Here is a 25,236-nt window from a genome sequence, read left to right on the forward strand (position 1 = left end):
ATTAACCATACACATTCCTGACTTTATTTTTTAATCTTACTGCTTTCTAAGGTGGGGGTGGCGCGTTTGGTAACTGCGGTGTGCTCAGAGCCTGTAACGACGCCCTGCAGATGGTGAGCAGTCAGAAGATAGCTGTTAAATGAATGACAGAAAAGGCCTCCCCTCTGGCAGAGCTGGCCGCCCACGAGGTCTCCCCGGCCACAGCCTGGAAACGCGCGGCGCGGGGCTCGGCTGCGCCAGGACAGTACGGGGTGCGCTCCGCCGCGTCCGGGTTCCGGGTTTTCGGGGCGCCCCCTTCCCTCCCGGGCGGCCCCTCGCGGGCGGAGCCCCAGCAGGGCGTGCGAGCCGCCGGAAGACGAGCCGGCGCGGGGCCGGGAGGCAGCGCGGCCGCTCCGTGTGGCCGCAGCCGGGGGCCCGCCGGGGCCGGCGCGATCGCCGGCCAGGGTGGGTCGGCAGGACCGTGGCGGCGGGCTGCGGCCCAGGAGGCGGGGCGCCGGGCTGGACCTGGCCGCTGACGCCGGCCGGCGTTAAACAGCAGCCAGCGAGGTGCCTTCGTGGCCGGGAAACCGGCCCAGGGCACCCCTTCCGTGGCGGCCGGAGCTCTAACTGCCCCCTGGGGATGCGGCTGGAAGAGGCCACGCTGGAGTGTGGCGGGTTGTTCTTAGCAGCAGCTCCCGCCCTAGGCCGGCTCTCGTGAAGAATTTGGAAAAGACCCACGTCCAGTCCTGAGGCCGAGGGTCCTCTGGGCTTCCGAAGGAAGCCTTCGTGAACGATGGGCGTTTTTTGAAGAATCATTGGGTTGAGTGGGGGGATGTGGTCTGTCTATGAAATGCTGGGAAAAAACAAAATCCGTTAACCACCGAGTCCTCGAAAGAGACACCCCGTGGAGCTGAAACCTCATGAGCCAGCGCTCTCGCGTCCCCTTCTCTGGCCCTGCCAGCGTCCGAGGCCGATCTGGTGAGTGGGAGGCCACCCTGTCTGTCTGCAGTCTCTGAGGCCGAGGGAGGCATGGCTGGGAACAGTGAGACGGGCATCTTCGAAATAAAGCTGCTCGGTCGTTAACCGTTTCCTAAGTAAGAACCGAAAGTTTCTCCACTTTGGTAACAAGACATTTACTTGTATACATTCAGGGGCAGAATATTTTCCACATGCTCCAGTCTGAGGGCTGCAGCTCCTCTCTGCATCAGTCATATTTAGGGGGTGGGGGAGAAGGAGCAGCAGCGGGTAAGCCATGCACCCTTCCTCACACACTTCAAAAAGTTGAGCCGGCTTTGTTTGCACGGAGCTAGTGTGTCCCAGATAACACTGAACCTGCTCGCCGTGGAGGCAAAGGGTTGGACGAGATGGTGGATTCGGGTTGTTCCCGGATTTTGCTATTACAAAGGGCTCTGCAGTAGACCTCATTATTCTCGAAGTCCTGTATTTCCTCCGTTTGAAAACATACCCTTTCACCCAGTTTTAACATTTCTGAAACCTGGATGCAACTTACAGACATTAAAAGGACTCGCCAGTTGCTGGGCATCTGCGTGGGTGGTGATGTCACTGTTTACCCATGTGAGAATGCAGCTGTGTGATTATTCCATCATTTGAGATACCTGAAACGAACTTTTAAATTTAGATATCTAATTGTTTTTTTAAATAACTTCAAAAGATAATGCTATGTTACAGCTTAAAAAATAAAGGTTTATAATAATGTTTTTAAGGGTTTAATGTGTCCCCAACATTGTCTCAATTAATAAACATTGCAACCTTATGAGGTACAATTATTATCCCTTTTATAGATGAAGAAACTGAAGCTAAGTGCCTTAGAGCTTTTACGTGCCAGGATTCTAATCCATGCTTTCTGATTTCAAAGCTTGCCCTCTTAATTCCTGTTAAAAGAAAGCCACAAACTCAAGAGTTAGTCACTTGTGCTGGGCCAGGTCTCCAAACTGGGGCCTAATACCTGGGCCCAAAATGTAGTCATGACAATCAGGAATTTTCTGGTCCATGCCAGAAATGAGGTAAAATATCACATGAGCCAAAAAAATGAGGTAATCTGCATTATAAGACCCCCTTACTCTTACCCCGAAAGGAGAATGACCTTACCTGATACAATCCTGTATCTTTTCCTAATGACTTCTTTTCCCATTCTCCTGTCTGTAAAAACCTGCCATTTTGTGTAACTCCCCGGAACATCTCTCTAAGTCCTGGATGGGATGTGTTCAGATTCGTGAATCGCTTAGTAAATCCAATTAGAGCTTCAGATTTACTCGGTTGAATTATTATTTTTTTTTTAACACTTGAGGGCTGTATCCAGGCAGGAGCTATATGCAGCTTACAAGGAGGCAGTCAAGGCAGGGTCTGTGCATGGTGGTGTCTCTGGCTGTTTGTGTTGTGTGTGTACGAAAGAGAGAGAGAGCCACATCCAACAGTATCGATCATACTTATTCCCACATTGATGCCAAATCTTTGTTTTTTGGTCTTTGCAGTTTTAAATCTATTTCTGCAAGTTCCACAGTTCGCGCTGTATGATTGGTGCTTCTGGATCCCTCCTGTCCTGCCTTTTGCTCTTCTAAGGAAATGTAGAGGCATGCATTCAAACCCACTCAACTGGCTACCTCACCAGGAGGCAGAACTTAATTTAAGACAGGAGCCAGTTTTTCAGAGTTGTTAAAGTCACATCAGCCCCCAGGAGTCCCCAGTTTCTGGTGCTTCAGGGTCCACTCAAAGCCCTGAGGGCAGGAGGTTGTTCCCAGAGGAGGACCACACAACCTGTGAGGACAGGTTCTGGCAGTTTCCTCACTGGAAGTGGCCAAGCCCAGCTGGGCGGGCTTCATCATGCTGCAGCAGCTCCTGATCACCCTGCCCAGCGAGGCCAGCACCTGGGTGAAGCTGCGCCATCCAAAGAAGGCCAAGGAGGAGGCGCCCCTGTGGGAGGATGTGACCAAGATGTTTGAAGGAGCAGGTGAGAACAGACTGATGGAGGAGGCAGAGGGGAAAGACAAGCTGTCCGTCTGCATGTGACGAGACAGGTATACATTTCATTGAGGTGGTGTCTTGGGGAGAAATGAGGGGAAAGCAAGTCTTTGGGGTTTGTGCTGTGGCTTTGGGGAAAGGGACAGCTGTGAGGGAATGCTGGCCTCTCAGCGTGGGCTCCATGCTGCTCTCATCTCCTGTCCTCACATACAATACACAACAGGAAGATAGCACTGAGGTGTTCCCCACCGGCAGCTCCCCCGTGTGTAAGTGTGAAGCCAGGCAGTGGGGTCAAAGGTTTCTACCCCCTTAAGCTCTCCAGTGGTTTTCCTTCACAAGTTTCGGTTATTTTTAGCCCCAAACCAATATTTTTCACAATTGTCAGTTCATTCTTTTCATCCTTTGCTGAGAGGAAGGAATGACATACTTGGCCACTCATTTTACCTTGAAATGGGTTGAGTGGGATTCATCTCCATGATTACACATCATTTAGTGGTCAGGACAGATAGATGGACAGAGGAATCGTGTGCCTCATTTGGTCTCTCAGTGTATACCTTTCACACTTTAAATTCAGCCACTCTTTACTGTATTCTAGTTGTATCATCAGGGACTTTTCAGCATCTTGCCAGATGGAAAAATGAATAATAATCTCCAATGCTAATTATTAATTGATAGAGATAGACACATGCCCAGATCAAAATAATAGAAGGTAGCCTAAGAGAATGCTATGATCAAGTTCTTTTGGAAGACAAAAGACAGGAAACATTTTTCTGGTTGTACTTATTGGAGAAATTCTCACAAAACAGGAAACATTGAATTGAGCCTGAAAGAGGTCTAAGTTTTTAATAGAAGGGTTGGGGAAAGGATACAAAAGTGGGTACCTTGGAACATGGTTCAGAGAATGGAGACTGTTCTAGTCTAACTTAGGGTTAAGAATGTGGGTGTATGTGTCCCATGGATAAAGGATGGTGGAAAGGAAATTAATGCTGGGAAAATAGACTTCAGGCAAACTGTAGAGTACCTTGAAGTCCATGGGAACTGTTTGGATTTTTCTTTCTTGTTGGGAACCTTTGAACAAGGGGTGGCCTGGTAGATCTGTGCTTTTGGACCAGCATTGACCATTGGGAAATATTAATCACCAAACACACTGCAGGTCTCCTTATTTGTGGGATGGGGTTTTGGGATCCTGACATTTTTTTATTGAAGTATCATTGATATACAATTTTATATTTGTTTCAAATGTGTAACAGTGGTTCAACAGTTACCCATATTATCAAATCCTCACCTCCTCTAGTGTGGTTATTATCTATCATTGTAGAAAGATGTTACAAAATCTTTGACCATATTCTGCATGCTGTACTATTGTCCCATGACCAGCTTATATTGTGATTGTGAATTATTGTGCCCCTTTATCCCTCTCCCCCTACCACCCCGCCTGCCCCAACCCCTTCCTCTTGGTAACCACTAGTCCCTTCTCAGTGTCTATGAGTCTACTGCTGTTTTGTTCCTTCTGCTTTGCTTTGTTTTTATACTCCACAAATAAGTGGCATCACATGGTACCTGTCTTTTCTGCCTGGCTTATTTCACTGCACAGGTCTTCTTCATTGAGGAGGCTGCAGGCTGCTCAAGTCCCTCTAAATGTCCTGCTTCATGAATGCATTGAAAGAGGAGCCATTATTCAGCAGATCTGTGGGCAGTTTTTCTCTTTGGAGGGCTTGGGGAGATGCAAACCTTATGGCTCTTCTTCTTTTTCAGCTCTGCTCTCTCAGGCAGCTGATGAGACCCAGCGAGAAAGTTTCAAGGATGAAGTGACCTCAGGGCTCCTGAAAGCAGAATCCCAGGTGTGTTGGAGTTTCCTCTCATTTTCTTGACATGCTTCTTGGTTTTGAAAGCTATAACTTGCCCCTTTTTTGGAGTGTGGGGTGTTGAGGCTAACATTTAACCTAGGGAGCTCAGTGCAAGTTGCTCTTGTACAGAAAACTAGGCCACATTTCTTGTAAAGAAAACTGGCAATTTGCACACTCATGGTGGCCTCCCTCTATGTATCTCTTGTTTCTAACCAATATCTAGATCTAAGATTGTGTTCCTTTCAGTAGAGAAAGCAAAATGCGTGAAACAGTTGTAGCCCCTAAAAACCAACAGATGCCACTTGGAGCCTAAGATAAACCTCAGTTATCTTAAATGTTTTATATTCAAAAACAAACTTTGTAAGTGAGAAGGAAGTTCTGATATTCTTAGTGATATACACATATCTCTGGTGAACTTAATGAGATGATCGTTAGTACTGCATTTGGGAGCAGAGTCAAATGGCACCTAAAGGAGAATTAAATGGAGGAGAAATGGTCCGGCAACACAGTGCACACGTGAGGCAGGTTGGGCGTTTCTGTAGAGTGTCAGAAATGGTGTCCTCACTGCCTGTTGGAAGCATAGGTGAAACAGAAGACAAATTTAGAATAAGGGTGAAAGAAAAACTACTGAAGAGGAGATGTTCTTTGAAGACAAAGAGTTTTAAGTGAAAAGAATTTGATTTCTTGTCTCTTGCATTTCCTTGCTTGCTGATCAGGGGCAATTTTTTTAGTCATTTACAATCCCAGTTCCCTTAGCTAATCAGATGCTAATAACCTCTAGGACTGCAATGCACTCCAGAATTATTTATAGTAATATGGAAGGTGTGATAATAGTCCAATTATTTTAAAAATTATCTTATCTCTATATTCCACTTATCTGGAATTCCTCACTTCCTAACGTTTATCAAAAACTGATGGAATTCTTAACTCTAGGAAAAGATTAAACCTTTTTAAAATTGTGGTATAACTTCCATGTTGGAAAATATACATAAAGTATATAGTTCTATTCTGACGTATTTATACACTGTGTAACTAAATCAAGAATGTTTCTACCATCTCAGAAAGGTCCTTCATGCCCCTTTCCAATCAAAACTCTGCTTTGCCGCCCGTAGAGAGTACATGGGATCTGTGTATTATTTCTTACAACTGCGTGCAAATCTATAATTATCTCAAAATAGGAAGTTAACTTAAAAAGAATGTCTATTCTGCCATTGTTAGGTATAATGTTCTATAAATATCAATTAGGTTTGATAGGTTGTTTGATAGGTTGTTCAAATCCATATCCTTGATTAATTTTTCTCTACTTGTATCATCTACTGAGAGAGGAGTGTTAAAATCTCTAATTATTGTGGTTTCGTCCTATCTTCCTTTAGTTCTGTCAGTTCTGCTTTATTTTGAATTCTGTTTTCAAATGCATAAACACATAGGATTGTTGTCTTCTTGATGAGCTGACCCTTTATCATTATGAAATGGCTCTTCTTTATGCCTAGTAATACTCCCTTTCCTAAGTCTACTCTGTCTGATTTGATATGGCTCCTCCAGTGTTCTTTTAGTTAGTGTTTGTATGGTATAGCTCTTTCCATTCTTTTGCTTTTACTCATCTGTGTCTGTATATTTAAAGAAAGACCTTCTTAAATGTAGCTGGGTTTTGCCGGTTTAGTCCATTTATAATCAATGTAATCATTGATATGGTGGGATTTAAGTGTATATTCTTGTGTGTTGCTTGTTCCTTCTATTCTTTGTTTCTTTGTCCCTCCTCTCTGCCTTCTTTTGGATTGGATATTTTCAGGTATTCCATTTTATGTCCTCCAGTGACTTTTTAGCTACACTTCTTGGGTTTGTTTTTAGTGTTGCCATTACAATATGCATTTTTCACATATCACAGTTGAATTAATATTATGCTGTTTCACATATAATATGAAAGCCTTATATTTCCATTTACTCTTCCCTTTCCTTTGTGTATTATCATCATACATTTCCCTTTACATGCTATAAACCCCAAAATATGTTGTCAATTTTGCCTTTAATAGTAAATTGTCTCATAACAACTAAAGGAAAAAAAAGGAGTCTTTCATATTTGCCCACATACGTACCATTTCAGGCATTCTTCATTCCTTTAGTTCTAAGTTTCTAATTGGCATCACTTCCCTTCAGCCAAAAGAACATGGGTTAGCATTTCTGATAGTGTTGGTATTCTGATGACAAATTGTCATAGTGTTGGTATTCTGATGACAAATTCTCACCGCCTTTGTTGATTTAAAAGTTCCTTTGTATTGTCTTCCTGTCTGGGGATCTTTTACTGGATATTATCAGGTGGCTTTTTTCTTTTAAGCACTTTAAAAGTGTTCTGTGATCTTTTAGCTTGCATTGTTTTGAATGAGAAGTCTGCTGTTACTTTTTTTTCCCTATATGTGACATGCCTGTTTACTAGAGATCTTTCTGCTGTTGATTTCTAATTACTTCCATTAAAAAAATTTTTTTTTATTAAAGTACGGTTGATATACACTCTTATGAAGGTTTCACATGAAAAAACAATGTAGTATTATCAAGTCCCCACCCATACCCCAATGCAGTCACTGTCCATCAGTGCAGCAAGATGCCACAGATTCACTATGTGCCTTCTCTGTGCTACTGTTCTCCCTGTGATCCCCCACACCATGTGTACTAAACACAATACCTCTCAATCCCCTCTCTCTCCTTCCCCACCTGCCCTCCCACACCCTTCTCCTTTGGTAACCACTAGATCATTCTTGGAGTCTCTAAGTCTGCTGCCATTTTGTTCCTTCAGTTTTGCTTCATTGTTATACTCCACAAATGAGGGAAATCATTTGGCATTTGTCTTTCTCTGCCTGGCTTATTTCACTGAGCATAATACCCTCTAGCTCCATCCATGCTGTTGCAAATGGTAGGATTTGTTTCTTTCTTATGGCTGTGTAGTATTCCATTGTGTATATGTACCACCTCTTATTTATCCATTCATCTACTGATAGACACTTAGGTTGCTTCCATATGTTGGCTATTGTAAAAAGTGCTGCAATGAATATAGGAGTGCATATGTCTTTTTGAATCTGAGAAGTTGTATTCTTTGGGCAAATTCCAAGGAGTAATTAGCTGTTCTACTTTCTTTACTGAGGCTCTTTTGGTGGCCTAGTATTTAGGGGACAGCTATTAAACCTTAGGAACACTTCCATCTATAGTAGTCCCTCCAAAATAGACTGTAGAAATGGTTTATGGGAGGTAAATTCTCTCAGCTTTTGCTTATCTGGAAATTGTTTAATCCCTCCTTCAAATTTAAATGATAATCTTGCCAGATAAAGTAATCTTGGTTCCAGGCCCTTCTGCTTCATTGCATTAAATACATCATGCCACTCCCTTTTGGCCTGTAAGGTTTCTGCTGAGAAGTCTGATGATAGCCTGATGGGTTTTCCTTTGTATGTGATCTTATTTCTCTCTCTGGCTGCTTCTAGTAGTTTGTCCTTATCCTTGATCTTTGCCATTTTAATTACTATATGTCTTGGTGGTGTCTTCCTTGGGTCCCTTGTGTTGGGAGATCTGTGAACCTCCATGGCCTGAGAGACTATCTCCTTCCCTAGATTGGAGAAGTTTTCAGCAATTACCTCCTCAATTATCCCTTTCTCTCTCTCTTCTTCTTCTTCTGGTACCCCTATGATGCGAATATTGTTCTGTTTGAATTGGTCACACAGTTCTCTCAATATTCTTTCGTTCTTAGAGATCCTTTTTTCTCTGTGCTTCAACTTCTTTGTATTCCTCTTCTCTAGTTTCTATTTCATTTATCATCTCCTATACCATATCCAATCTGCTTTTAATTCCCTCCATTGTGTTCTTCAATGATTGGATCTCTGACTGGAATTCATTCCTGAGTTCTTGAAGATCTTTCTGTACCTCCATTAGCATGTTAATGATTTTTATTTTGAACTCCCTTTCAGGAAGAGTCATGAGGTCCATGTCATCTTTCTCAGGAGTTATATTAATTTTACTCTGGACCAGGTTCCTTTGGCATTTCATATTTGTATATGGCACCCTCTAGTGTCCAGAAGCTCTACTCTCTGGAGCTGCTCAGCCCCTGAAGCAATGTCAGGGGTCACAGGAGAGTGGTATTGGTGCCTGGGGGGAGGAAAGAGTGTTTCCTGCTTCCCGGCCGCTATGCCTGTCTCCACTGCCTGAACCAGTGGGCCGAGGACACAGGCATAAGCCTCTATGCCTTGCATTTGCAGTTGCTGTAGACAGATCTTCCCTCTGGCTGGCCTCATGCCAGGGTAGGGTTTGCTGGTTTGCGAGCCAGGTGGGGCCGGCTGGGAGAAAGGCGCAGTAGGCTGCCTATCATGGAGGGGGTCCCTGGAGCTGTGTCACCAGCCAGGGAGCTGGAGCCCCTGGAAATCATGAAAGCTCCTAACTGGCTGGGCAGAGTGCACCCAGACAATTTTGTCTTCCTGTCCTTTCTCCTGAGGAGTATAAGCTCTGTGCAATCCTTGCTCCTTTAGTAGCCCTCTTGTTAAGGGCTTCCTTGTTAGAAAAGTTCTCAGACTGCCTGCCCTTCCTTTGTTCCAGAGCAGCTGGATATGGATCCCTGCTTTCCACAAGCAGCTGGAATCTCAGTCTCTCCAGGAATTCTGCCTGTCTTAGCTTTTCAATCCCCCAATCACGAGAGTATCGTGAAAGCACCACAAAATGTAGGATTGTGCTCTCAGTGCAGATCTCCGGAGTTAGGTATTCAGCAGGCCCAGGCCTCCACTCCCTCCCCACTCTGTTTCTCTTCCTCCAGCTGGTGAGCTGGGGTGGGGGAAGGGCTTGGGTCCCACCAGGCCACAGCTTTGGTACGTTACCCTGTTCCGTGAGGTCTGCTCTTTTCTCCAGGTGTATGCAGTCTGGCGCAGTCCTCCTACCTGGTGCTCTTTCAGGATTAGTTTTATTAATTATATTTTCATATTATATGTGGTTTTAGGAGGAATCCTCTGTCTCACCTCTTACGTGCCATATTTCTACTTCCATTGTTATTAGAGAGCATACTTGGTGTAACTTGAATCTTTTTTTAATTTGAAATATACAATATTATATTGACTACAGGTATACAACATAGTGATATGACAGTATATACATTATGAAATACCATGATATGTGTAGTTGCCATTTGTCAGCATACAAAGATGTTATAGTATTATTGACAGTATTTCCCATACTATACTTTCATCCCCTTTACTTATTTTATCCCCTTTACTTATTTCACCTTTCCTCCCTGCTATATGGCAACCACCAGTCTGTTCTCTATGTTTATGACTCTATTTCTGCTTTCTGTTTGTTTGTTCATTTGTTTTATCTTTTAGATTCCACATGTAAGTGAAATCCTGTAGTATTTGTCTTTCTTTTTTTGACTGATTTCACTTAGTAAAATACCCACTAGGTCCATCCATGTTGTTGCAGACAGCAAGATTACATTGTTTTTTTTATGAGTAATATTCCATTGTGTATATGTGCCACACTTTTTTTACCCATTCATCTGTCATTGGACACTTAGATTGCTTCCATATCATGGCTATTGTAAATAGTGCTGTAATGAACATAAGAGTGCAGATATTTTTTCAAATTAGTGATTTGGTTTTCTTCTAGTAAATTCCCAGAGGTGAAATTAACTGGGTCATATGGTATTTCTATTTTTAGTTTTTTGAGCAACCTTCATACTGCTTTCCATAGTGGCTGCATCAATTTTCAATCCCACCAGCAGTATATGAGGGTTCTGTTTTTTCCGCATACTCCTCAATGTATATTATTTCTTGTCTTGTTGATATTAGCCATTCTTAGTGTGAGGCAATATCTCATTGTGGCTTTGATTTGCATTTCCCTGCTGATTAATGATGTTGAGCATTTTTCAAGTCAGTTGGTCATCTATAGGTCCTCTCCCCATTTTTTTATTGTATTATTTGGGGTTTTGGTGTTAAGTTGTATGAGTTATTTATATATTTTGGATATTAGCCCCTTACCAGATATGTCATTTGTGAATGTCTTCTCCTTTTCAGTAGGTTGTCCATTTTATACCAACCTTTCTTGTTTGTTTGTGTTTTTTTGGTTCCTTTCTTAACTTCTGTTTTCTTCTGATAAATTCCCAGAGGTGAAATCACTGGGTCATATGGTGTTTCTATTTTTAGTTTTTTGAGAAACTTCCATACTGCTTTCCATAGTGGAAAACTCCCTTTTGCTTTTTAGGTCTTCCTTTTTATCTTTGCTTTTCATTTTCATTCAGGTTATTTCAATAGTTAACCATATTAAATCCTCACCCCTCTAGTGTGTTTACTACCTATCAGCAGAGAAAGATGTTACAGAATCATTGACTGTATTCTACATGCTGTACCACCATCCCTGTGACCAACTTATATTGTGATTGTGAATTATTGTGCCCCTTTATCCCCCTTACCCTCATTCTCACCCAGCTCAAACCCTCCCCTTGATAACCACTAGTCATTTCTCAGTGTCTATGAGTCTACTACTGTTTTGTTCCTTCTGTTTTGATTTGTTTTTATATTCCATAAATAAGTGAAATCATATGATACTTGGCTTATTTCACTTAGCATAATACTCCCTAGATCCATCCGTGTTGTTGCAAATGGCAAGATTTCTTTTCTTTTTATGGCTGAATAATAAATACTCCATTGTGTATATGTACCACATTTCTTTAACCATTCATCTATTGATGGACACTTAGATTGCCTCCATATCTAGGCTATTGCAAATAGTATGGTGTGTAGCTCCAGGAGTAGGGGGTTCCCCACTTGGGGCAAGTTTCCTATGGATCTGATGAAACTGAAGGAAGTCAAGGGAAAGGGCAGGTTAGGAGGAAGGGTTTTATTGATCACAGCTCAATCTCTCACTTATCTCCACTGACCAGCTCCCACTCCCTCCCTGCTGCCCTGGTGTGTGCGCACTTCCCCTACACCCTTTCCTGGAGGAATTCCCTAGGTTGGTCCCTGGTGACTGGTGGGGACCAAACCAATTATGTACCAGGAATGGAGGGGAGGAGAGAATGGCTGTTTTCCCCAGCCGTGGCCCTGCCATGGCCTATTGCTGTGCAAATAGCATATTTCTATTTTTAGTTTTTTGAGGAGCCTCCATACTGCTTTCCACAGTGGTTGCATTAATTTATATTCCCACCAACAGTGTAGGAGGATTACCATTTCTCTGCATCTTTGCCAACATTGTTTTTTTTTTTAATGAAGTATCATTGCAATATAATCTTATATTGGTAGTGATGCTGTTCACTTTCGTGTTTCTCAAGCAAGCCAATGATGCTGTCACCTGGGTCCTTTGTACCTGCCTACAACACTCTCCCCAGATTCCCACTTGGCTGTTACTTGCTGAATTAATGTCTTTGGTCAAATACCCTTTTAAAAGACTTCCCCAACCTTCTTACATAAAAGATTCTCCCTGCCCTCACTATGGATCTCTCTATTCCCCTTATCCTGCTTAATTTTTTCTGAGACACTATGACCATCTGTCCTTTTATATATTTAATTATTTATAGTAATCACCAGATAACCTCCAAACAGATCCAGTGGAGACTCCCAGTAAAACTAGTTTAGATCTCTCAGAACTTAAAATATTGTCAGACCTCTTTGAACCTTGATGGAGGTGGTCTCTGGCTAAAATGGAACATATCTGATGTTCTAGGAATTGTTGACCTTCAAGGACATATCTGTGGACTTCACCCAGGAGGAGTGGAGAAATCTGGCCCCTGCTCACCGGAATCTGTACCGGGAGGTGATGCTGGAGAACTATGGGAACCTGGTCTCAGTGGGTAAGAATGGGCTAAACATATATCCAGAAACCTGCTCATTACAGGAGAGTCATTATTTCTAAATCATTAAATGTGGAACTTGGCCTTGGGTTCTGTATTAGAGATATCTTGTTCCTTTGAAAATCAAGCCAGGGTATATTTGATTCTTCTTCCTCTTGGAAACCACTTTACTTTGGCAAGCTAGACTAGAAAGACATGCCCCTTTCCATTTTCAGAGACCCTGACTGCTTAAGGCCTAGAACTAAATTTTTCATGTGGTTCTTAGACCTCAGCATAAGCATTCATACTTTTTTTTTTTAACTCCATAAGCAGGATATCAGTTTTCCAAACCTAGTGTGATATTGCAGTTGGAGAAAGGAGAAGAGCCATGGATGACAGAGAACAATGGCCCAGGATATCCCAGTTCAGGTGAGACCAAGGTCCAAGGAAGATGGTATCTTTTAATATATAGGCCAGAGTGTGTCATTCTTCATAGGCTGTGGGGAAAGCTGAGGCCACTGGACAGGGCATCCACTAAATCTGATTTCACCCCTCCCTCCCTAACCTCTTTCCTGCACCTGACCTTGCAAAAGCCTCTCTGGGGTTGGGAGGAAGAGAAATCTGTCTTCATTAAGGTTAAACTTGATTTTCCCTCTTTCTTCAGTATCATAGTATCTGCCAATGGAAAGATCTTTCTAAGCAGTCAGATGTACATGGCCTCACCTCACAGAAGACACATCTCTTTTCAGGACTTTCACTGCATTCTACAAATCTTTAATTTTTTTCCCATGCATTCTATTTGCACTTTTCACCAACTTTCATTTTATAATCCCACCTTTGATTTTCATTTTCTTTTTAATTCATGCATCTTAACTTTTTTGTAACAGCTACTTTATGAAAACTCTTGTAAGAGAAATTACCATTTGATCCCTTTTCACCAAATCTAGTGGTGTTTAACAATCTCCTTAAACTTTGCTTTATTATGAAATATTTCAGATGTTAAGAAAGGCATAGAGAAAGTTGTAACAAATTGCTTTGTGGCTCCCACTGAGATTAAGAAATAAAACAGTGAAGCTCTTCTGTTCCTCTCCTACCTTTTGAAACAAACTCTTCTGACTTTAAATATTAGCATTCTCATGTGTCTTTGATTATTATAAGTTGAAAATAATATATTTTTGCATGTTCTTATTTTTTAAATAGGTGATATGTAACATCTTCCACTTGCTTTGCTCATTCAACAGTATTGATGTTCATCTATATTGTTCTAGTTCATTCATTTCCATTGAGTCAATAAACCACAGTTCATCCTCTTAATAGACATTTCTACTGTTCTATTGGGGTGGGAGCTACAAAGATACTGCAGTATATCTTCATGTATATATCTTTTTGTATACATAAACGAGTGTTTCTCTGAGATAATTTGGTAGAAGCAAAATTGTTGGGTAACGGAATATATGCACTTGGATTTTGCTAGGTATTACCAAATTGCTCTTCATGTACTCCCATCTTCAGGTTTTAAGAACTCCCAGAACTCAGCATCTTGTCAACACTTGGCATTGTCAAACTTAAAAAATTCAGTGTATGAACATGGTACCTTGTTTCTTTCATTTTCCTGATTACTAGTGACAGAATATTTTTCATATTCATTGAACATGCATCCAGGATTCCTCTTATATAAATTACTTATTTCTATCCTTTGCCAATTGTTCTACTATTGTTTATTTTTGTTTCTTATGAATTTAAAGGAAAAAATATGTTATCCTATATCCTTAAATTTTTGCTTTTCATATTTAGGTTTAATTCACTTGGAATTTCTTTTACATGTAGTGTGAAGTGAGGATCTAGTTTAACTTCTTCCACTTGGATAATCGCTCCAGGGACCAACTATTTAATAGTTCATGGCACTCTGTCACCTGTCAAGTTTCCTTATATGCTTGGGTCTGTTACTGGTGTCTCTCTATTCTGTTCCATTTTTCTTTTTTCTCTATCCCATCTGTAATGCCCAGCTGTCTTAATTACTGTGCTGCATAGAGAAACTTAAATATCTAGTAGAGATAGTTCTTCCACCTTGTTCTTCAAAATTGCCCTGGCAATTCTTAGCTTCTTGCTTTTCTGTACAAATAACATAATGTGAGCATCAAAATACACACACACACATGGTATTTTAATTGGAATAATATTGAATTTACAGATCCATTTTGGGGGCAATTAATATTATATATTGAGGCCTGTTATCCAGGAACATAGTATATTGCTCCATTTGTTGATACTTCCTAATCTTTTTTCTGTAAAGTTTCAGGGTTTTTCCCTGTTAAATTCATCTTGAACACCTTATAGTTTGTTGCTCTTGTAGATCATATGCATTTTTTAAATATTTCTTCTGCTTATATATTGATCTTATAGCCAACCACCTTGTTTCACTCTGTTATTTCCAATAATTTTTACATTTTTCTGGGTTTTCTCTTTTTCAACTTATAATAATGAAAATAACAAAATAAAAGCTACCATGAATGTTTTTTTTCCTGACTCTGGATGAAACTTGAAAGAGGTCTCATAAATGGCCGAGTCCCTTTGATCTTAGTAAAATGCTTAGTTCAGTGCAATAATTAAAACTCCCAATTTCATTCAAAGTTAAAATTTCCCCCATAGCTTGGGCCTGCTTCAGGCCTAGATATTGAATTGGGGAGCAGGACATAGATGGCTTCTTCTCTCTTTCTGTGTCTTCTTCTCTCGCCCTTTCCCTGTTCAAGACCAGAATCAGGGGCCTGCAGAACATAGACTCTACTATTACCTTTATTCACAGAACTTGGAATTTGGAAGTACTAATGATCCATTTCTGGTGACCAAAAGTCCCAAAAGAAGTTACATCTTTCAGGAATACAGAGCTGTCCACTGAAATATTAGTAATGGGTACATCAAATTATCAAGTAAGAAAACCTGTCAGAATTTTAAAGGTTAAAGGTATTTTCATAGACCACAGCATTGGTAGCAACATAGAAGACTGGGCTTCTTACAAGTCTCTTTTTGCATAAATAACACTTTCCAGGGACAGATTAATAACTACAGGAAATAGAGCAATCTATAAATATTAATACAAGTTTCAGTAGAAGACAGCTTAATGTTCTTATGAATGTTCTTACCTTATTTTTGAACTAGTGTTCAAGTCTTATTTTTTTAACTATAGTCTCTCCTGCTGCTGCTGGGGAGGGGAAAGGGACATCCTTTATCTTCTGAGATTGTTTTGCAAAAGTAGTTGTCAATTAAAAAGACATTTTTAAGGCATAAATGCTGACATTTTATTATCAATTATTATTAGAAAGAGCTGGACTTAAAGCACTCAAATTTTGCTCTCTATATAAATTCACACTTTTACTCTATTTACTGTTTCATAATTTAATTTCCCATTACCTTTCCAGGCTGCATAGCCATATTTAAATGTACTCATGTACTTTATATGTGTTGTTATCTAACTCCCTATTCTATGCCCACTACAATGATTGATTTTTCAAAACAATGAATATGAGTTATTTGCATTTTTTTCTACTTTCAGATTTGAAGAGTAAAATAGAAACTAATATGTCAACTGCAAAGAATGACATTTTACAAGAGCAGTTATATCATGGCATTATGATAGAAAGGTTCATGAGAGATGATGTCATTTATCCCACAATGAGAGAAGTCTCCAAATATGATGATGAATTGGAAAGGCACCAAGAAACCCATGGAAGAGATGTGAGACAAGCCATCTTGACCCACAAGAAGAGAGGCCAAGAAACTAACAAATTTGGGGGAAATTTTGTGAGTTCAAATAGTATCGTAGGACAGCGGTACCATAAATGTAACACACCTAGAAAGAGGAACAAATACAAACTAGATTCAGTTAATCATCCAAGTTACATAAAAACAAAAACCTATGAATGTAATATATGTGAAAAAATGTTTAAACAACCCATTCACCTTACTGAACACATGAGAATTCATACTGGTGAGAAACCTTTCAGATGTAAGGAATGTGGAAGGGCTTTTAGTCAAAGTGCATCCCTTACTACACACCAGAGAATCCATACTGGTGAGAAACCCTTTGAATGTGAAGAATGTGGCAAAGCCTTCAGACATCGGTCATCTCTTAATCAGCATCATAGAACTCACACTGGGGAGAAACCCTACATATGTGATAAATGTCAGAAAGCTTTCAGCCAAAACATTAGCTTGATCCAACATCTGAGAACTCATTCTGGAGAAAAACCCTTTACGTGCAATGAATGTGGGAAAACCTTTCGACAGATTAGACACCTTAGTGAACATACAAGAATTCACACTGGGGAGAAGCCCTATGCATGCACCGCATGTTGTAAAACCTTTAGTCATAGAGCGTATCTAACGCATCATCAGAGAATCCATACTGGGGAAAGACCCTACAAATGTAAAGAATGTGGGAAAGCCTTTAGGCAGAGGATACACCTTAGCAACCATAAAACTGTTCATACAGGAGTGAAAGCATATGAATGCAACCGCTGTGGGAAAGCCTATAGGCATGATTCATCCTTTAAGAAACATCAGAGACATCACACTGGAGAAAAACCATATGAATGTAATGAATGTGGAAAAGCTTTCAGCTATAATTCATCACTTAGTCGACACCAGGAGATACACAGGAGGAATGCTTTCCAAAATAATGTATGAAAACATTCAACATGAGAACAAAGCCAAGTCTAAATCAGTGATTCTATACTTTTATATTTCAGGATTCTAAATTTCAGGAGTTGATATGATGCCAACTCTTAATTTGCCCACTGTGTAAAAAACACTGTATTGATAACTGCTATCTACTAACACCTCTCTACAAAGTACTCAATCAAGAATAAAGGATAGTCCTTCAAATCAAATTCAGCATTATGGAAAATACACGTGTAACTATTATTTTTCTTATTTCATGGTGAATTTAAAAATTAGTCTTCATGGTATTTACTGATTTCCAGATGAGTGTTTGGGAAGTACTGTTTAAAATATCACCACCCTACTTTATTTATTTTTATTAAGTCATCATTGATATAAAATCTTATGCCCAGGTTTCACATGAGCAACATTGTGGTTACTATATTGCCCCCATTATCAAGTCCCCACCACATACCCCATTATAGTCACTGTCCATCAGCATAGTAAGATGCTATAAAGTCACAACTTGTCTTCTCTGTGCTACACATCCTTCCCCATGCCCCCCTATATTATGAGTGCTAATCATAAGGCCCCTTAATCCCCTAATCCCTCCCTTCCCACCCACCCTCCTCAGTCCCTTTCCCTTTGGTAACTGTTGGTCCATTTTTGGGTCCTGTGAGTCTGCTGCTGTTTTGTTCCTTCAGTTTTTGCTTTGTTGTTATACTCCACAGATGAGTGAAATCCTTTGGTACTTGTTTTTCTCCACCTGGCTTATTTCACTGAGCATAATACCCTTTATCTCCATCCATGTTGTTGCAAATGGTAGGATTTGTTTTCTTCTTATGGCTGAATAATATTCCATTGTGTATACATACCACATCTTCTTTATCCATTCATTTATGGATGGACACTTAGGTTGTTCCATTTCTTGGCTATTGTAAATAGTGCTGTAATAAACACAGGGGTGCATATGTCTTTTTGAAACTGGGCTCCTGCATTCTTAGGGTAAATTCCTAAGAGTGGAATTCTTGGGTCAAATGGTATTTCTATTTTTAGTTTTTTGAGGAACCTCCGTACTGCTTTCCACAATGGTTGAACTAATTTACATTACCACCACCAGTGTAGGAGGGTTCCCCTTTCTCCACATCCTCGCCAAAATTTTTGTTGTTTGTCTTTTGGATGTTGGCCATCCTAACTGGTGTGAGGTGATATCTCATTGTGATTTTAATTTTCATTTCTCTGATGATTAGTGATGTGGAGCATCTTTTCATGTACCTGTTGGCCATCTGAATTTCTTCTTTGGAGAAGTGTCTGTTCAGATCCTCTGACCATTTTTTAATTGGATTATTTGCTTTTTGTTTGTTGAGGCATGTGAGCTCTTTACATATTTTGGATGTCAACCCCTTATCAGATATGTCATTTATGAATATACTTTCCCATACTATAGGATGCCTTTTTGTTCTGCTGATAGCATCCTTTGCTGTACAGAAGCTTTTTAGTTTGATATAGTCCCAGTTGTTCATTTTTGCTTTTGTTTCCCTTGCCCAGGGAGATATGTTCATGAAAAGTTGCTCAGGTTTATAGTTAAGAGATTTTTGCCTATGTTTTTTCTAAGAGTTTTATGGTTTCATGACTTACATTCAGGTCTTTGATCAATTTCAAATTTACTTTTGTGTATGGGGTTAGACAATAATCCAGTTTCATTCTCTTGCATGTAGCTGTCCAGTTTTGCCAACACCAGCTGTTGAAGAGGCTGTCATTTCCCCATTGTATGTCCATGGCTCCTTTATCATATATTAATTGGCACTGTATGTGTGGGTTTATGTCTGGGCTCTCTAGTCTGTTCCATTGATCTATGGGTCTGTTCTTGTGCCAGTACCAAATTGTCTTGATTACTGAGGCTTTGTAGTAGAGCTTGAAGTTGGGCAACATAATCCCCCAACTTTATTCTTCCTTCTCAGGATTGCTTTGGCTATTCAGGGTCTTTTGTGGTTCCATATGAATTTTAGAACTATTTGTTCCAGTTTGTTGAGGAATGCTGTTGTTATTTTGGTAGATTTTCATTGCATTGAATTGAGTTGAATTCATTTGATTGCATTGAATATGTAGATTGCTTTAGGCAGGATGGCCATTTTGACAATATTAATTCTTCCTACCCAAGAGCATGGGATGTATTTCCATTTATTATTGTCCTCTTTCATTTCTCCCAAGAGTGTCTTGTAGTTTTCAGGGTATAGGTCTTTCACTTCCTTGGTTAGGTTTGTTCCTAGGTATTTTACTCTTTTTGATGCAACTGTGAATGGAATTGTTTTCCTGATTTATCTTTCTGTTAGTTCATCATTAGTGTGTAGGAATGCAACAGATTTGTGTATTGATTTTGTATCCTGCAACTTTACTGAATTCAGATATTAGTTCTAGTAGTTTTGGAGTGGATTCTTTAGGATTTTTTAGGTACAATATCGTGTCATCTACAAATAGTGGCAGTTTAACTTCTTCCTTACCAAACTAGATGCCTTTTATTTCTCTGTGTTGTTTGGTTGTTGTGGCTAGGACTTCATGTACTATGTTGAATAAAAGTGGGGAGAGTGGGCATCGTTGTCTTGTTCCCTATCTTAGAGGAAAAGCTTTTAGCTTTTCACTGTTAAGTATGATGTTGGCTTTGGGTTTGTCATATATGGCCTTTATTATGTTGAGGTACTTGCCCTCTATACCCATTTTGTTGAGAGTTTTTATTGTGAATGGATGTTGAATTTTGTCGAATGCTTTTTCAGCATCTATGGAGATGATCATGTGATTTTTGTCCTTTTTATTGATGTACTGGATGATATTGATGGATTTTTTAATGTTGTACCATGTTGCATCCCTTTGATGAATCCCACTTGATTATGATGTACGATCCTCTTGATGAATTTTTTAATTCAGTTTGCTAATATTTTATTGAGTTTTTTTACATCTATGTTCATCAGGGATATTGGTCTGTAGTTTTTTTTGTGTGGTGTCTTTGCCTGGTTTTGGTATTAAATGGTGCTGGCTTCATAGAATGAGCACCACCCTTATTTTTTAATTCAAGTTTTATTTTTTTTAATGGGGAAACTTTCACATGCCATGAAATTCAAACACACAGGCAGTTGTGTATGTGAAAAGCCTCCTTCTCCCATCTCCCAACACCAAAATCTACCTAGTGGCAACTATTTCTTTATAACTAATTTTTTGTGCACCCTTACAGATAGTTTTCTATTCAAATCCAAGAGAATACAAGTACATAGTTTTTCTTTTTAAGGATAAATGGTAGTCTCCTATACAAACACATCTGTACATTACTTTCATTACTTAATCATATATTATGGAGATCACTCCACATCAGTAAAGTACCTACTTATTCTTTTGAGCATACTTTAACTTATTAAGTCAATGATGGGTTTTTACTTTTTCCAGTCATTTGTTTATATGATGTTGCAATGGATAGTCTAAAGCATTTTCATTTCTCATACACTAAGTGTATGTGTACCATAGGTTCCTAGAACTGGAATTTCTGTGTTAGAGGGTATGTGTATTTGTATGATGAGGTATTGCCAAATTGATCTTCACAGAGGTTGGACCAATTTATTTTCCCACCAGCAAGGTGTAGAATTGTAGGAGATACATCTGGTGCTGAAGCATCTCCTGGACCAACTGTATAAGTCATCAAAGAAGTATTAGCTTGTCTCAATAACTTAGCCTGGAAGTATCAGCTGAGCTTCATCCCCAGAAAGAGCAGGACTTTCCATCCCTGCAACCAGAGAGGAATCTGCATCTTACCAAATGTAAGTCATACCCACCAAAGTCTCAGCTGGATAAGGAGAAGACATCTCTCCACCAACTGCTCCAGAGCCTAACTTTTGAGGCTGAAACTGATAAACAAGAGTCCCTTTGAAGAGACTGACCCACATGCTTTAGCAAATAAAATCTTGGCTGCAACTCCTTTGGAATTGAGGAAAACTGACAATTGGGTTGGTTTTTAAATGGCAGAATCTACCATGGATCATCTACCATACATAGTATTTTACAGGATGGTTATGTGAGTGAGTTATAGGTAAGACATGGAGAAAGACAGAAAAGAGGTAGGACAGGACTTCCTAATAATGAATGAGCACATTAATTAGTTAACATTCCTTCTTATGTTAAAGGTAAGCACGAAGTTCAGGACCACGGTGATTTTTGTACATGTTCATTTTTCAATCTGGTAAAGTTTTATTAAAGTATTAGTGATTCCGTGACATGTTGATGGATTTCCCTTCATCTCCATCTCCACAGGCAGTTCTTCAGTTAGAAATCAAAGCCTGGCACTTAAGATCCTCATATCTAGTCTTCCCTTAAAGCTTCACCTCCAGTTGATGTTTCACCTTCACATATGGGCTCTGACTAAACTCAGTATGTTAGTTGGGAATATCTAGGTTGCATATAAATCAACAGTCTATTTAGGTCTCAAAGGGGATGTTATTGGTGATGTATTGGGGTATCATATAATTCATGGGCTGTAATAACAGTCAAATAGAGGACAGGGATTAAAGCATTTTGGAAAACCCAGGTAGTTTTATCTCCATCTCTCAACAGGTGCTTGTGTCCTTCATTCTGGCCTTTTTTTTTTCTTTTTAAACCATCTTGTTGCAAATCAAAGTTACTATCAGCTCCAGATTTCACATATATTCAATTTCCATCAGAGAAAGATGTCTTGTTTTTCTCAATTCCAATCTCCAAATCCTGGGAAAGTCTCTTATTGGCCCAGATAGCTCAGGTGCTCACCTCTAAACAAGTCAATTGTAGGCAGAGATCTCAGCTTCTATGGGAATTGTGAATGGGAGGCTGGAGGGACAGGGGTGCAGAAGAAAGGGTTATTCATAGAATTCCACATCTACCCATTCTTCAATGCCAGCTTATAGGATCAAATTTTCAGAAGTGGGATTCTAATGAAAACTCTTCTAATTATAACTAAAACTCCTCACTTTTTAGATGACTAAATGGGGAATCCCCTTTAATTACTCATGTCCTTTTACTTGAGTCACATTTATGAGCATTTTTCTCCTAAGTTTTTTAGCCTAGCTTTCAAAACATCTGTCCTTAGTGGTTGAACATGGCTGTTCTTAGATCTACTACCACCTCAAGGGGTCCTTATAAGTTATTCTTCACAGCCCATGTGCTGGCTTTGCCTAGTGCCTATTCATTCTGTTTATCTCACAGTCACTTCTGTCTCTGATGATTACATGAATGTTCTACAGGGCTGTGTCCCTTAGGCATATTCTCTTCAACTACACATTTTGTCTAATTGATCTTAACATCCCATCACTTCTTACATCTACATCTATTATCTTAGGAATCTCTCCTGAGCTGCAGAGCATTATAGTCAATGTCCCATTGAATATCTCCACTTGGATATAACATGGTCACCTCAAAATCAGTATGTTCAAAACTCACAATCTTTTCAATAAAATCTGTACTCCTTGATCTAGGAATGGTACTGCCATCCACCCAATTCTCCAATTTAAATAACTTCCCCTGATTAATCACCAAGTTATATATAGTCTATTCAGGATCTCGTCAGTCCTTTCCACTCAGTTGTCAGAGTTCTTTAATAAGATTCTTACCACTTCCTAACTTCTTAAGTAGATTCCAAACTGGTTTTTCTATATGAAATTTGGAATCATCTCTATTCTCCCCACTGCAGCTAGAGTGATCATTTTAAATGATATCTAATCAAACCACATTATTGCTTAAAATCCCTCAATGGCTTCTCATAACTGGAAGATGAAGGTCAGACTTTTTAATATAGGACAACTTGGTATAAAGCATTATCTATTTCTTGGCAGTGTCTCCCAAATTTCCCCTCAAGCATAATTTGCTCCAGCCATAAAGACCTTAATGATCCTTTATTCCATGCTAATGGAATCTAAAGCATGAAATCATGGTTTCTGCTCTTTGTGCTATTTTTCCTTCCTTCTGCCTAACTTCTTTGTTTAGTTAGCTCCTCCTACTCATCCTCCCAAATTTATTTTGTGTCACATTATCAGGGAATACTACACAAAATGTATGCCTTCTTGGGTGAACACTTGGATTCTCGGCTGAATTTACTAGGTAAAAGGATAAGTCTCAAAATATTTTTGTCCAGAGAGTGACATGGATTTTAATTTTATAAAATTACTCTGGAATCTGTGGAAAGATCATGGATCAACATGGAACAATATCCAGTGAAAAAATGCACCATTACAATTTGCTTCAAGTTGTTGCTTGCTTCACTTCTTTTTTAAAAAGTCAAATCCTTTGCCTATTTTTTTAAAAATTGAGATTTAATTGACATTTCTTTCTTATCCTTTTTTCAAAAAGGCATCTAATCTTTTCCGTGGGCTCTGTTTTCTAGAATACTCTGGCTAAGACATGAATACAACACCAGTTGACTAATCAGGGCCATGGGATAATTTCTGGATGTATCTTTGAGGTATCAGGGAAATGGACTTCCATTTTTCCTACTAGACACAAATCTGGAAGGCTGTAGCCCTGGAAGTTACTGGCAGTGGAAAAGGAGGGAGGCTGCCTAGCAAGCAAGCAAACACAGGGAAACAAATCCAAGAAATGGAGACAGAAAACTCAATTCTTGTCATACTGTTTGACCACTGGATCAAGCCTCATCTGAAGCTAGACCTCCTAGGTTTCCAATCTCATATAAATAAATAAACCCGAATTGATTCCAGGGTTTAAATGTAATATATCTGAAGCTGCATCTTTGTAGCAGAGGCACACCCCTGTCTTACATCCTTAGCTCATTCCCACCTCTTCTAGCTTCCTTGCATAGGGTTACCTCCTCTGGAATTCTCTGGGTGAAGCAATACCCTCTTCAATGACCAGATAATGGTATTTGGCTGAAGAGAGGCTGCTCTTAATATGTGTAAGAGAAAATTCTTAAATACAGAATACTGTCAACAAGCTTCTCTTGAGCATATAAAAGTTAGGTCAGTAATTGTTCTGGCACTTGTAATGAACACAGACTTGAACAAGATAAATTCCCTGCCCTTAGGCTCTAATGCTCTAAGCAGCACTGTCCAAGAGAAATATAATGTCACAACACAAATGTGGACTGCTTATGTAATTTAAAATTTTCTAGCAGCCAAATTAATAGAATAAAAAGCAGTAAATAAAACTAATTTTAAAACTATATTTCACTTAATCTAACATATCCAAAATATTATAATTTCAACATGTAATCAATATAAAAAATTATTTGTATTATTTTACATTGTTATTTTTTCCACACTAAGTCTTCAAAATGTATTTTATAGTTACAGTACATCCCATTTTGGACCAGCCATATTTCAAGTGTTCAAGAGTTACATGGGGCTACTGTATTATACAGTGAAACTCTAGAGAGTGCTCATATAGATAAACACCTACATGGTGAACTGTAATCAGTACAATGTTAGAGGTATAACTCCTGTTCTCTGAAGGAGTGAGAAAACAGCCCATTTGTGTCTAACAGTATTTCCATGGTTATAGATATCCCTGAGGATGAAAGAACTTAATCAATGACTTTTGTATATGATGAACCTTAAATACCCAGACTTCTTAGGATAGCCTTTTGTGGAAAGAGCATCCTTTTCTAAAATTTGACTCCCACAGTCTTGAAAATGACAGCTTTAGGGAGCATGGTCCTGCTGTCTTCGTATTTCTTTTTCCCAAAGACTCCATGTTTCTGAATCTTCTATATTACTTCTCGTAGAAGAACTGCCCATGCAAACTCCATTTGAAAGTAGGTCCACATGTGAAAAGGTTGAGGACGGGCTTTCCTGGCATTAGGAGTTACATCCTGGCTACAGATCATACTGGGGAGGAGGCAGAAACCTCCAGCCTCAATCCAGCAAAGCCTACTCATCTTTCACTTTCTTAGAAAGATTTTCCTCAAACTTTCATATTTCTAAGGACAAGGCTGTTTTCCTACAGAACCACAATATCATTATCACACTCAGG

The 25,236-nt window shown here is 39.6% G+C and overlaps 1 protein-coding gene across 3 annotated transcripts; it reads left to right on the plus strand.

The window, feature by feature from the left end:
- Positions 1–335: 335 nt before the first annotated feature.
- ZFP69 (ZFP69 zinc finger protein) lies at positions 336–17,481 on the plus strand. Of its 3 annotated transcripts, none has more exons than XM_037021352.2 (6): positions 336–957; positions 2,472–2,947; positions 4,714–4,799; positions 12,483–12,609; positions 12,922–13,017; positions 16,139–17,481. In XM_037021352.2, the coding sequence occupies exons 2-6, from the start codon at positions 2,821–2,823 to the stop codon at positions 17,269–17,271; spliced, it is 1,569 nt and encodes a 522-aa protein (XP_036877247.2). In that variant the 5' UTR covers positions 336–957; positions 2,472–2,820; the 3' UTR covers positions 17,272–17,481. The 3 variants fall into 3 exon arrangements, with proteins under 3 accessions (XP_036877247.2, XP_036877245.2, XP_036877248.2); XM_037021350.2 differs by having other exon boundaries at positions 337–957; positions 12,919–13,017; XM_037021353.2 differs by lacking the exon at positions 2,472–2,947 and having other exon boundaries at positions 337–957; positions 12,919–13,017.
- Positions 17,482–25,236: the final 7,755 nt, after the last annotated feature.

This window comes from Manis javanica, chromosome 4 (assembly GCF_040802235.1).
Source record: "Manis javanica isolate MJ-LG chromosome 4, MJ_LKY, whole genome shotgun sequence".
In the NCBI taxonomy this organism is placed as follows: Eukaryota; Metazoa; Chordata; class Mammalia; order Pholidota; family Manidae; genus Manis; species Manis javanica.